The sequence below is a fragment of the Mesitornis unicolor genome, unplaced genomic scaffold (assembly GCF_000695765.1).
Source record: "Mesitornis unicolor isolate BGI_N332 unplaced genomic scaffold, ASM69576v1 scaffold46818, whole genome shotgun sequence".
NCBI lineage: Eukaryota > Metazoa > Chordata > Aves > Mesitornithiformes > Mesitornithidae > Mesitornis > Mesitornis unicolor.
Window position 1 is genome coordinate 1 of NW_010204771.1, and position 13,214 is coordinate 13,214.

Genomic DNA, 13,214 nt, shown 5'->3' on the forward strand with positions numbered 1-13,214 from the left:
TCAGCTTGGCAGGACCTTCAGAGCCTGTGTGTTCTGGTGTGTCTGCAGGAAACGCCTCCAGGAGATCCCCTGCTGCAGCAGCAATGTTTTTACCAACTCTACCAGGCCCTCGAACTCCAACGAGAGCTCCGAGCTTCCCTCTGGCACGGGAGCATCTGTCCATTGGATGGACGAGCTTGAGGTTGAAAACGTGCTGCAGGACCTGCTGAAGTCACCACCCTATCCTCCTCTGAAGCGACAGAAGGAAGAGAAGTTTGTCTTTGATCGCCGCTCTCGGCACCTCCTAGAGTCAGAGTCAGGTACCGTCACCCAGGTCCAGGTTTTGCTCACCCTTCAGTAGAGATGGAAAGTGGGTATCACAAGTCATCAGTACTTTATTCTTTGCTTTTTTTTTTTGCTCTATCCCAGCAGAATGTAACTTCTAGATTATCTTTAAGGTCCCTTCCAACCCAAAGCATTCTGTAAGTCTGTTCTGTGCTGCTGTCCGCAGTATAATTTCAAAACTCAAGGAGGCTTGATTTGTTTAATTGTGGTAGTGCTTTTTTTAAACTTAAGCATCTAAGAAGTAACTTGGCCCTTTAGACAAAAGATCCACATCTCTGTGTAGGCTGAGGTGTGCCAGAGGGGCAGCATACTGCTCCTGCTGGAGCTAAGCTGTGAGCAATGCAAGGCACCCCGCCAGAGATCTACAAAGAGTGTGAGGCTCCTGGGCTGGAAAGGGACTGGCAGGAAAAGAGCAGGACTGTGACCCGAAGGTCTGGGACCCTTGAAGACAGCACTACTTTTAAGTAAGAGGGAGTGCTGGGTCATAGGCAGCTGTTCTTGAGCTCCACCACCAAGAAATCTTCCATGTGAGTGGCAACACCTTCTAGAACCCTGTGTCTTAGATTGTTCCACATCCTTTCAGATGATTCTCGAGGGAGTGGTAGTTAGTGTGCATGATTTAAGGAGCAGTTTGCAGTACCTGCTTTTATCTGTGCAATGCAAAAGCACAGCTCACATTGGGCTCCCTTCTGGGAGCCTGACATGCATAGGAAGGGTGGGTATTTCAGCAGGGTGGGGGTAGGAGAGGACTGTGCAAGCCTTAGCATACAAAGGAAGTAACTGAGATGCTTTGTTTCCAAAAGAAGTATGTGAATAAATATTATTGTCATTTTTCTCAGGGGAAATTGTTTTTCCATAGCTTTAGAATATGTTCTAAGTTGATGTTATGGAAAGCTTTGCATTTGCCAGTCATACCTAGGCAAAGATGGTAATAGTATCTTCCTACAATGAAAAGCTGAAAGGCGGTTGAGTAGTGGGCTGATGTATGTATTGCCTAAAGAGAGATGTGGAGGTGTGCTTAATGACCAAGCCAAACAAGACATCAGTGTTAACTAGAACACATCTACACTTTCCCTAAAGGTGTTTCTTGGGATGCACTTCCAGATGAATTGCTTTTGACAGTCTTTGCATATTTGCCCCTAAAAGAATTACTAAAAGCTTCCCAGATTTGCAAGAGGTGGCATCGTCTTTCGTAAGTATTACTTCTCATCATTAGTACTAAGAAAACCTTTGCTTCCATAGACTGCTAAATAATCTGGTTCTCATTTTGTTAATTCATATAAAATTCAAATTATGCTGTGTGTGGGTTATGTGTATGTATACTTAAAAGATGGCTTACAGAATTTAACATAGTGAATTCTGTTAAATAGCTTTCCCTTGACTCTGTCTCCTGTGATACTGAAAACTTTCTGTGATTGTACTCGTAGTTCTGACTTTTCATAACTCACTAAGAAGTAAAATTCTGTGCCTTAGGTTTGATGAATCTCTGTGGCTGACTCTCGACCTGGCTGTTAAAAATCTGCCTCCAGGAGTGCTTGGACAGTTGCTACCTGCAGGTGTTACCGCATTCCGCTGCCCAAGATCTTCTATTGGGAATCCATTGTTTAAAACAAGCACGTAAGGCTTTTTCTGCATGTTCTGGATCCTGGAACCATGTCTCAGTTATTCACACTTTCTCTGTATGTTTTTGGTTTTACAGTCGCCACCAGTAGTAGCATTTGTGCTGCCTCTGGAGTGTGGAAGAGCTGATCAATGGTTAGGCATGTGTTGAAATAAGAGGATCTTCATTCACCTCTCAGTTATTTAAAATCAAGTTCATGTGGTTTTTGGAAGTATAAAGCACCATCATTTAATTGCAGTTTATATCTTGTAAAACCAAGAATTATCAGCATCTCCAGCATTTTTATGTGGGAAGCTCAAAAAAATTATTTAACTCCAGCAGGATAGACTTTCAGCTGTTACCATGAATCCTGTAGTGCCTTGAAGATAAGAATTCTGTAGTTTTGGCTCATATATTGTGGAACAAGTTTTAATGCAGTTTTAGTAACCTGCCTTTCTCCTTTTTTAGACCTCTCAGAGTTCAACATATGGATTTGTCAAACTGCACAGTGTCTGTTGCAGATCTCCAGAGTATTCTTAGTCGGTGTGAAAGGCTGCAGAACCTCAGCTTGGAGGGACTAGTGCTTTCTGATGATATCATCAGGTGAGTGACATTTACTCAGGTGGGTAAATACCTTCTGTTCGGCACTATCATTTTGCACAGGCCAGCAAAAGAATGTGACTGAGAGCTGTTCATTGTGAGAATCTCTTGAAATGGCCAGTTTTAGGCACCCAACAGAGCTAGCTGGCAGGCTAGATGAGTTGCCTCTTTCCTCTCTGTCCCCCAAGGCATGAGGTGAGGAGGAAACACCCCTCTGGAAGAGTGTTTCTCGGTGACTTTGTCTTTTCATTTCCCAGCATAGCAGGAGCCTGGAGAAGCTGCTAATTTCTAGAATTTGACCATTTGCCCTTCCCACAACCAATCTGTACAGCTGAGCTACTTTTATTTTTCCATTTCTGTGCTCCCAACAGAACTTTGTATTTGGCACAGAGGTTGTTTTCCATTTTAAGGGGTCTCAACAGCTTTCCCATGAGATCCTCATTATGTTTCTGTACCATTTCACACTTCTTTGTTGAACTTCATCCTGAGTGTCTGCAAAATTACAGGTTGTGTCAAGCAGATGAACTGTGGTTTGGTTAAACTGTAAAGACACCAATGGGTGTGCCGTCAGCCTCCTGTTCAATCACATCAGGTGGTTGTGGAGGCGCCAGGGAGCATAGCTCAGATGGCAGAGACTGCGGGTGCCCTTCTTTCTAGTTTTAAGCTTTCTGGTGCCTTCTTCATGCCAGAGGAGGGGGGAAAAAAGAGTACGAATAAACCAGATAGTTTGGCTTTTGATGCCAGGTAAAAGTATCTGAAAATTGAATATTAATAAGGCACTGATGATGGCAGTTTATTGCATGATGTACAAATGTAGGTACTGGGTGTAAGGATTTTTCCAGGTTTTGCCAACTGCATGTCTGTCCTAGTCTTGCAAACAAATGCATTCAAGGGGATGTCACTTGGACATGTGTGTTGTTCTGGAATAACCTCCATCTTGCAGAGGAGTGACTTCAGAAATGGGATGATTGCTTTGCCACTTGTAGAAATAGTCATCTTGTATAAGCTACAGTGTGTGTTTAATGGCCACAACAGGAGGAGGTGGAAGTAAATTGTTTCCTCTTAAACTTAGTTTATATGCAGACTTGTCAGGAAGGTCAAGTAAATAGTCAAGTATCCCTTTTGAAATTGTGCTGTAATGCAGCAAGTACAGAGTTGAGATCCTTAGTGACTTGAGTTGGTCAGTTTACTAAAGATGTAGTGCTCCATGTTTTACACATAATTCTGTGCCCAGGATCTTAGTTCTTAAGACTAATCACACATGCTAGCATTGCAAGCAGTTTTCCAACACTTAAATTTTATCAGACTTTTCTTTTTCTTTACAGGAGCATTGCTAAGAATCCTAGTTTGATACGACTGAATCTCTGTGGATGCTCACGGTTTTCTGCAGAAGCCATGGAACTGATGTTGAGCAGCTGTTCCATGTAAGACAAAAATAGCTTTTCCTGTTCTTATTTACTGGTATTTTTGAGAAAAAAGATCCTTTTTATATTTTTCCATAGGCATCCCTATTGTATTTGTCACTAATGTCTTTTTTATGAGCTTGTTTGTGTTGCTAAATGCCTAACAGTTGATTATTAGCTGAATAGTCAGTTTACTTCCATCAAGCTATTTTCTTCTTTAATAGCAAAGATGTACTTCAGTAGTTTTTCATGAGTTTCCTTAATCATCCTTAAAGGAAGTCTTGTTGGTGGGTAAACCCCTGTGATTATCATGTAAATTTGATTTCCTTAATGAAAGTAGTATGTGATCCTCACAAAGTGAAAGTGTGTGTTTTGAAACTGAAAAGTGGAGTCCCAGAACTCCCTTTGCAATCAGAGTATAGCATGAATGGCAGAAAACATTATGCCTTTCCATCCATGATAGAATAAACCTTCAGTAAGCTTTTACTTTATGAAGCACTGGTCAGATTGACAGCTCTGGTGATTAAACCATCTGCTGGCAGGAAGTCACTAAACTGGGCCCCAGTCAATCTGGGATTTACATCCTGATCTTTCTGCTGACTTCCTGTGAGATGCCAGACAATCTATTTAATCCTTACTTCTGCAAAAGCATGTTTTTAATCAAACTGCAAGCTAGTGAACAGACAAAACCTTAATCTTTCTCTGCTTCTCATGGGTAGATAATGCTTTCTATTGCTTGATCTGATTACTTGGATCATGAGCTCTTTAGAGAATGGCAGTCTGTACAGTGTACAGTGAATAGCAGATGCTGAACCTGATCCTGGGAAGGCTAGTGGCAACTTAACTGTTTGGGTTTTTTCATTTACGTATAGATTTCCAGATAAATGCGCTAGCTGTGCTGTTCACTGTGTCTTTGTTCTCTGGTTACCTCTACAGCACCTGCATACAAAACAAAGCTGTAGGTAATAAGCATGTAAAGAGTTCATCTCTGTTCAGTAGTAACAGATTCAGGTCACAAACCAGAAGAAAGATGAAAATACAGTGTCTCCCCATGGCTGTCCCTACAGAGAACCATTTCACTTCCTGAGGTATTATTGGATCCATTTCAGTTGGAAGTGGCCTTGGGAAGTCACTTTAACCCCTTGCCCAGACCAGGGTCTAAATTCAGCACTGGCCTCCTAAGACAGCTTCCACAGCCTTGCTGGGCAACCTGCTCCAGTGCTTAATTATTGCCATAGTGTAATCTGTAGTCATGAATATGTGAACTTGGTAGCAAGTGAGTTACAAGTTTTTTTGCCTTAAAGGTATTAGCTGTTATAGGTAATGTCAGAACTCAAGCTGTATTTCAGTCATTCTTCCAAACAACTCTTTCTTTGTTCCTGTGTAGGTTGGAGGAGCTGAATTTGTCCTGGTGTAGCTTCATAGCCACCCATGTCAAAGCAGCAGTCACTCATATTACCTCAAACATAAAACAATTAAATTTAAGTGGATACAGACAGAATCTGCAAATATCAGGTAAATACCAGCGTGGCAAACCTTTATCCCACTATGGGATAAGGCAGCAGGCTTTATATTTTCTTCTGGTTGGCATCTGCAGTGTGTATAGAAAAACAGTGCACTAACATGGGTTTTGTGCTCTGTATAGCTTGATGTTCTTGCTGTCAGAGAATCTTACTCATGTATCTGGCTCAGCCATGAGGGGTGAGGCAATTTATCTTTTGAATTTAAAAGTAGTCAGGTGAAAGCTTGTTTCACCTTTAGTTGAAAGGTATAGCCCTTACTTCTGAAGTGAGTCCTGGAAGCAGGATACACTGCATCCCATGCTTCACTGTGAATTAGCCTTCCAGATACTGTTCTTGGAGCCTTCTTAAGGCTTGTACTGTAGTGGCTGCTGAAGGCATCGTCCAAAAGAAAACAGTTATAGCAACTACTTGAATTTCAGCCTGACATGATGTCCTACAGATACCAGTTAATTTGGAAGGCAAATATTCTCAGTAATCAACATTAACTGTTTACTTTCTAATAGAGTTCTAGGAGTCATAGTTGGCTAAAGTTGCAGGGTCATAGAAAATTCAGAGAAATCTAGAGCTGGGGAGAGGGCACAGCAAAACGGCCAAGAGCATAGATAAAGAGTGAAATGGCTTTGGTAGTAAAAAAAATTTTCTCAGTAAGCAAATGTGATGATACAGCATTGGCTGACAAGCAGGTAACATGGGCTATTGATCTGACTGTTAGCGAAAATGTGCAGAGCTTTTCTGTTAGCAAAACACTTTCTATGAGTAATATTACTGTGTTCCAATACAACTTATAAGGCATAATATTTGAGTAGTTCACTAACCATCATAATTTAGGTGGTGTTTTCTTTAGGTTTTGCATGTGAATTCTGAAATACCAGATTGACTAGCACCTTGCCTAATAATAGTGGACTTTTAGGTGGTATCTGAGCCACAGATGATTCATGAAAAGATGTTCTACAAAATTTATAGTTTAAATTGGGAAAACCATAACTTTGTCACGAGGAAAGAACTTTCCGTGTGTAAAAATGGAGATGCCTAAAGAACTTTATGCTCTGAAAAGATATTTGATTGTGTGGAAAAGTTTTGACATTTTCTGCTACAAGTAAGAATTTCAGGCATTTCTGAAATTTCACCATTACTGTATCTTGGTAGATTTCTACAGCTGTATCATTTGAATTATTGACTTGCTAAATTGCTGGTGCAATTGACTTTTAGGGACTAAATGAATCTGTTTTGCTGAGTATTAAAAAAAAGTCTCTGTAAGGTATCTTGGTAGGCAGACTATGTGCTGCAAATCTTGCATGTGTATCTCTTTAACAAAAGCTTGTCTCAATTCTGAGGTTCCAGTAGAGAAGATATAAATGAACATGTATGGAAGTTATTAGGCTGTATAAAGCACATTTTTCTTCTTAGTGGAAGATGGACTGACTGTGTGACCTCTTTTCAGATGTTAAAACACTGGTGGAAAGGTGTCCTCGTCTAATCCATTTAGATCTAAGGTAAGAAGACCTGGGCAAATAGTCCTTAAATCCTTATGGTTCAGGGGATTGTCAATTCCCTATTACAGTGCAGTAATTATATAGCAATAATGCATGATTGTGTAGGATTGCATGTTCTATGCTAAGCCTGTAAAAGAATTGCTATCTGGCATGACCTAATCTGGGGCATCTAAATTGAAGATTTCTTTGTTACATCAGCGTAAATGTTACATACAGGATTTGTTAACTAACAAGTGATTGTAGTTGATAGGTTCAGTGGAAAGAAGCATACAGTTTGAGCTTAGCATCCCAGAGAGGGTTTAGTTGAGCTCTGATAATTTGTTTGCCATAGATAATTTTTGGCCATAACTCTAAACAAAGTATTTTGGTTTCAACCTAGTCAATTAAAGTATTTTGAAATCACAATGTGTGAAGTAATTGCCTTTTCATGGGATGAGTTTGGCTGCAGAATACCTGCCTGCAGAGAAGCTTCTGTTCCACTTGCCCTTCAATGAAAATCAAAATCCCTCTGTACCCCCCTAACATACACACACATCAATAGAAATGGATTATTTCCCCATTGAGCAAAAAATTATTGAAGTGGTAGAAAAAGAAGTTGATAATCATTACATTTCTTAGCCTGAATTTTGGAAATGCCAAATGTGCTGCTGCTTTATACTTAAACCTCTATTTCATGTCCTCTCATGTACAGTGACAGTATGCTGTTGAAGCCTGAGTGCTTAAAGTATTTTTTTCGACTTGTCTCTTTACAACATCTGTGTCTTAGCCGATGTTATCAGATACCACCTGCTGCCTTAGTGTAAGTAATCTCTAAATGGTTTTGGTGTGCTATTCACACAGAGCATAAGTTACTTTAAACTTGCTTTATTTTAGGTTTAAAACTGGAAGTACTGTTTTAAAACACTTACTGGTATGAAGAATTAGGAATAAGGAACTGAGGTAAAATAACCTGACTGCTAGATCATTTACCTTTGAGAATCCAGACAGGAACCAAAGGTATTTGAGATAAACTTTCCATGATGTCGGTCTGTACTTGTGGAACTTGCTGGTCAGTGTATGCATCGTGCCTTCCCATAATGGCATTATACCATGGTGAGGTACAGCTGGAGGTTCCAGTCCTGCCAGTGGCCAGTATTGGTGTCCATATTAGGCTTTCATTTATGCAGCAAGGAAGGTATAGTCCTTTGGAAAAGGTAAGAGTTGACAGTACTTGGTGACTAGCTAATCTGTTTATATTCCTTTGCTTTTGTGTGCACTTGCATCAGCTACTGGTAGCCACTGAAACACAGCTTAAGAGTTCCTCGCTTGGGGTTTTTTCTGGCTTTTAGTATAGCAGCTATCCCTTTTAATCATCTCAGGAAGGATGTCAATGCTAAACAAATAATCAACAGTAAGAAAAAGAGGTGAGAGGAACAGGACTATCAAAATGGGAATCTGAAGAACCTTTTCTGTAGTAGTGTGTGCTGTCATGATGATAGCCTGTGTGCCTGCCTTTCAATTTTGTCCAGCACTTGCCTATAGATATACAGTTAATGTGATGGGGAACCATGAAGCAATGGAGAATCAAGGACTGGCTGCTTACCAAAACATCCTAAGAGACTGGAGACTGATGGTAGCTGGGGGCTTGCATCTTCTGAGCCACATCCTGAAACTTCATCTGGGGCAATGCCTTCCATTTGTTCTAAATATTTAAGTCCAGGGAAATGTGAAAGGGGAGGAAACAATTTGCTTTTACTGTGAGGGAGAACAGCAAGAAGCAACTTACTCAGCTGGTTTCTTGACTTATCAGTACAGAGAACTGGTTTCAATCAAACAGGTGCTTTTAAAAAGTAGGAAGGGGAATTTAGCTTAGTAGTTACCTTCTAAAAAGTAGTAGAAATGCAGTTATCTAACTTGGGTATAGACTGAAAAAAAAGTTTTCAAGTTCATGATTAATATCGTATTTTTCTCTTTCTAGAGAACTTGGTAAAATTTCAACATTAAAGACTCTTCAGGTATTTGGAATAGTGACGGGTAGCTCCCTACAGCTCCTCAAGGAAGCTCTTCCTGAAGTGAAGATCAATTATTTTTATTTTACAAGTATTGCAAGGCCAAGTACTGGCACTAGAACGAACCATGAGATTTGGGGCATCAAATGCAGACTGAAATCCTTGTAGATCATGATCATGGACAATGCACTGGTTGCGATGGACATGCTGTGTATTGAAGCTCCTTAAGAGGCAGAGTGCTGGAGCATCTTTAATCATAGTACTATTATTATAAAAACATTCTAACTCTGATTTACACCTTAATGTAGTTTCATAAATATTTTTACAGGGTTTTTTTTGTACTTAAAGCCTTTAGAAATCTGATCTGTGAGAAAATGTAGATTTAAGTGTTTGTTTATCACAAAAGAGCTTTTTTTGGAAAAAGTATTATGAAACAATCATTGTGATTTAAAAACATCAGTCTCTAGCAGCTGTTGCAGGTTCTGATGCAGCTTTTGTTTCTCTAAGTTGTTCTAAAGGTGCTTTTGGTTAATTCTTCTAGCTCTACAACTCTGAAACAGGTTGTAGACGGGCTAGATACCTTAGTGAGGCTTATTAAGGAATTGTCTTGGTCCAAGTCTACAGAACTCAAAATGAATAATGGTATTAAACCTATTCAAACTCTTTATTGAACAAGATGCACAGTAAGATGAGAAACTACCCACTGTTTGAATTCACCAAACCTAAACAGTAAATAGGGGAAGGGATGTCTACACAAAAGCAGCTAAGAAACAGCCCAGTCCTGTACAAGTTAAGCAGCAGTATAAAGGAGCTACAGTGAAGATTTTCTTTAGCAGACCACAAAGGTAACATCTGTTTTTAGTATTCTTCATTGTTAGCAAAATACAGTCCAAAAAGCCCACTCTGAATAAGCATCTGTAAAAGTAGATGCTGGTTGTCAATTGTTACATGTTGTGGTGCTAGGTTTTCTGAGTGTCTATTACGCAATCTCAAGTAGCTTCTATGAGCTTGATCTCTGATAAAACGTGTGTTCTTGTACTTCCACTAAAGAATATGATCTTTCAGCTGGAACTGATTAATTGGCAGAAATCTTGCAGAAGGAGGGCTCAGATGGTTCTAGATCTCAGACCAAAACCAAAATGTTGAACTGCAGCACAGGAGTCCTGAAAGGAAGATGCGCTTTGGTGATATTAAGAGACATAAGTTTCCCTTATTATAATAGCTTATGTTTGTAGTATCATTTCACTTGTATCTGTAATACTAACAACTACTGCCCAGTGTTTGTTTTTTTTAAGTCCTAAGAAAAGCTAAATAAGGGTCTAAATCAAGGCCAAAAAAAACCCAACCCAACCCTGAAAAAAACAAAGGATAGAGGCAAGTAATAACTTGAAATAAAATTATCATCAGGGTCCTTGTTCATAAGCCTGGAATGTTCCAGCAGGTATTAGTTGAGAAATCCTAGGGCACAGTGTGCAGCCTGTGTAGAGTGAATGTGCTGATACTCTTCCCATGAATGCAGTAAGCAAGCAGGTGGTGAGTTTATTCATAGATGTTTAAGGTCAGCCTACAGCATTACTGTGGGGCTGTTGCAAAGGTTATAGTGTTTGCCATTTCAGTCTGAAGAAAAGAGTTCAGGAATAAATACCTGGTAGTACAGAAAAGATTGATTACTGTGGAAAAGATTGTATGGGTACTAGAATTGGATTTAACTTGTTTTTTATAGTATAACAATATGATAATCTAAATGTTTTGGGTTTATTAAATTCAACAGTGTAAGTAACCCAAGAAAGTGAATCTTTGCAGAACTGCACTATTGTAAATTCTTCTCCCTATGCACAATGTAACCCTAAATTTATTTTGCATTCAATAAAGATTAAGGAATTGTTATATTGTACAAAATGACTGATGGATAAGAGAACATTTACCCTGATTTGCCACCAACTGTGTCATGGGTTTAAAAAAAGAAATTTGTCCAAGCAATGTCTAAACAATGGAGGTACAGAGGACTGGGTGTTATCACCAATACATCTAGCATTTAATGGACTGCTTTAAAACCCTGTACAGAATTGGGACAGTAGTATGGCTTTAGCTAGGAGTAGTCTTGAACTTGTCTTTAAGTGCCAGGTTTGATATTGGAAGATGACAAACATTTCCATTGCAGGTTTATTGGTTAAGATGGCAGCTGTAGCAGATGCCTAATGGAAGTCCTCTGGGAAAGGACTTCCTCACTGAAGAAAGTTACTTGGTAGCTCCAAGCATAGATAAGTTTCTATATTTTACCTAAAGCATGAAGACTTAAAAATAATTATTTAAAACAAATTGTACAGTAAGGGAAAAGAAGTTGAGCACATGAAACACTCTTGGAAGTTGAAATAAAGCACAGGACAGCTTCATGTGTCTTAAGTTTAAGTTTTATTACACAATGTATAAACACCACTTTCTTAAAAAAAGCCAAGAATGACAGGGCTAGTTTAGCAGAACAGTATGGACTGGCACTAAATGAAAAGACTGTGGATTTGATTCAGTATATTAAAGAGGCCAGTACAGGCAGATTAAACCAATACTCGGTCCTGTCATGGAATACTGTCTACCAGGTAAGTTGTCTGTACTGCAATCCCCTGTAATTTGTAGAATCCTTAAAGGATTACTGCTTACTGCTTATCTATTATAGATCTCTGAATCATCCTAGTTATTTAAATCAAGCATTCACCAGTAAATGCTTCAACAGAAGTGCAATTAAATACAGACAAAACCAGTAGAGGCCACTCATGAGTAGGTCAGGTTTCCATTTTTGCTAAGTAAATTAGGAATTTGACTGTGAAATCTCTTACTAAGCCCTAAACCAGATAATACATTGGGCCTGTAAGGCCTGAAAACAATGCCTTTTAGTCTCAGCATTTGTAGTAAGGAATGACAGGCATCATGAAGAGGTATGCACCCTGATCAGACTAACCAGTTTCCATGAAAACATTACAGCACACAAATGTCTCTAAACAAGTAGGGAGTAGAGTTTCTGCTGTCAATGTGTCTATTCAGGTATTGAAGGACACTTTCAATAACTAAACCTCTGATGTAACACAGTAATAAAGTCCTAGGAAGTAATAAATTAATGTTAACTGGCATTGGTGGGTTGTTTGAGTTTTGTTTTTTAAAGAAAGATTAGTCCTTTGCATCTTTACCCTTAAACCAGTTTTGCAGATTTTAGACATTAAGAGCTTTATTCTGATAATTCCTGAACTTACCAAATTTTGAAAGAGTATATGGCTACTTGCCCTTCTGGTCTGCAATCCTGCTAACTCAAGCAGATAGTGTAAATAACTCTTTACACAAGTGAAATAAGTGAAATGTACACAAAGTGACAGCTTATTCAACAAGCTCCAGTATCACATTTTCTTAGAATACAATCATCTGGTCAAATCCATTTCCTCTAAATTCTGGTTTAGAGTGAATACAAGGACTTAAGTAGTCACAGGAAAAATATCCTTTATCCACTTCTTCCACCTATGAAGATCAGTTTACATTGTGTGATTGGCGACAAATACACTGATTAGCCGCATTGAAGAACATTTCCATTAGACCTGAGAACATCTGTTACAGAAGTCTCAAAAGTCTTCAGAAGTAGTTTGCAGAACACTCACTTTTGGAAATAGATCTGTAGTAGACAGGACAAAACACATTTGTTTCAAGTCATGTAGCAGAATAATTCCCGCTGTATGAATCTTCATTTTGCCAAATTCTGCCCTCTTATCTATGCAGCTGTCAGCACAGACTTTCAAAGGCAGTCATAGTTCAGAGTTTCTCTAAAACATTATGTAAAAAGTCACTTCCTGTTCTATAATCAGAGCTTTTTTTCTGTTACCAACATGCCTACCAAACACATGATCAGAGCCATGTAAAATCAAAGTTACTTTGTTGCCAATTAAGTAACAAAGTACTCAGCAAAGGATTAGAAATTTAAACTTTCTAGGCAAGTTAAAAGCTCATATCTGGAAAACTGGGAGATACATAGGTATTAACTTGTGCTCCAACCACTAGGAACCAGCACACTCTTCAGTTCTAAAGAAACTCAACCTAAAATTCCAAACCATTCAACTTAATTAAAAAAAAAGATCTTTCTTAATGATAGCCATCTGCACAAACTACTGAGACTGAACACCTGCCAGCCAGCTAATCCATTCCATGAAAGAGTATATTTTACTTCGGCATGGTTTCTACAGTTTCTATATTTCTATTAAAAGGCTCAAAAAAGTCCTTGGGCTTCAAGTCTCTCTCTAGCCAAAGAA

The 13,214-nt window shown here is 39.0% G+C and overlaps 1 protein-coding gene across 1 annotated transcript; it reads left to right on the top strand.

Annotated features, from left to right (window-relative positions):
• Nucleotides 1-48: 48 nt before the first annotated feature.
• On the top strand, nucleotides 49-9,099 carry SKP2 (S-phase kinase-associated protein 2, E3 ubiquitin protein ligase; the record flags this gene model as incomplete). The annotated part of the gene is made up of 9 exons (XM_010191152.1): nucleotides 49-299; nucleotides 1,405-1,516; nucleotides 1,798-1,941; nucleotides 2,393-2,527; nucleotides 3,850-3,948; nucleotides 5,315-5,442; nucleotides 6,892-6,943; nucleotides 7,635-7,742; nucleotides 8,901-9,099. Coding segments are annotated over 9 exons (1,228 nt in total), but the record flags the coding sequence as incomplete, so codon positions are not given.
• Nucleotides 9,100-13,214: the final 4,115 nt, after the last annotated feature.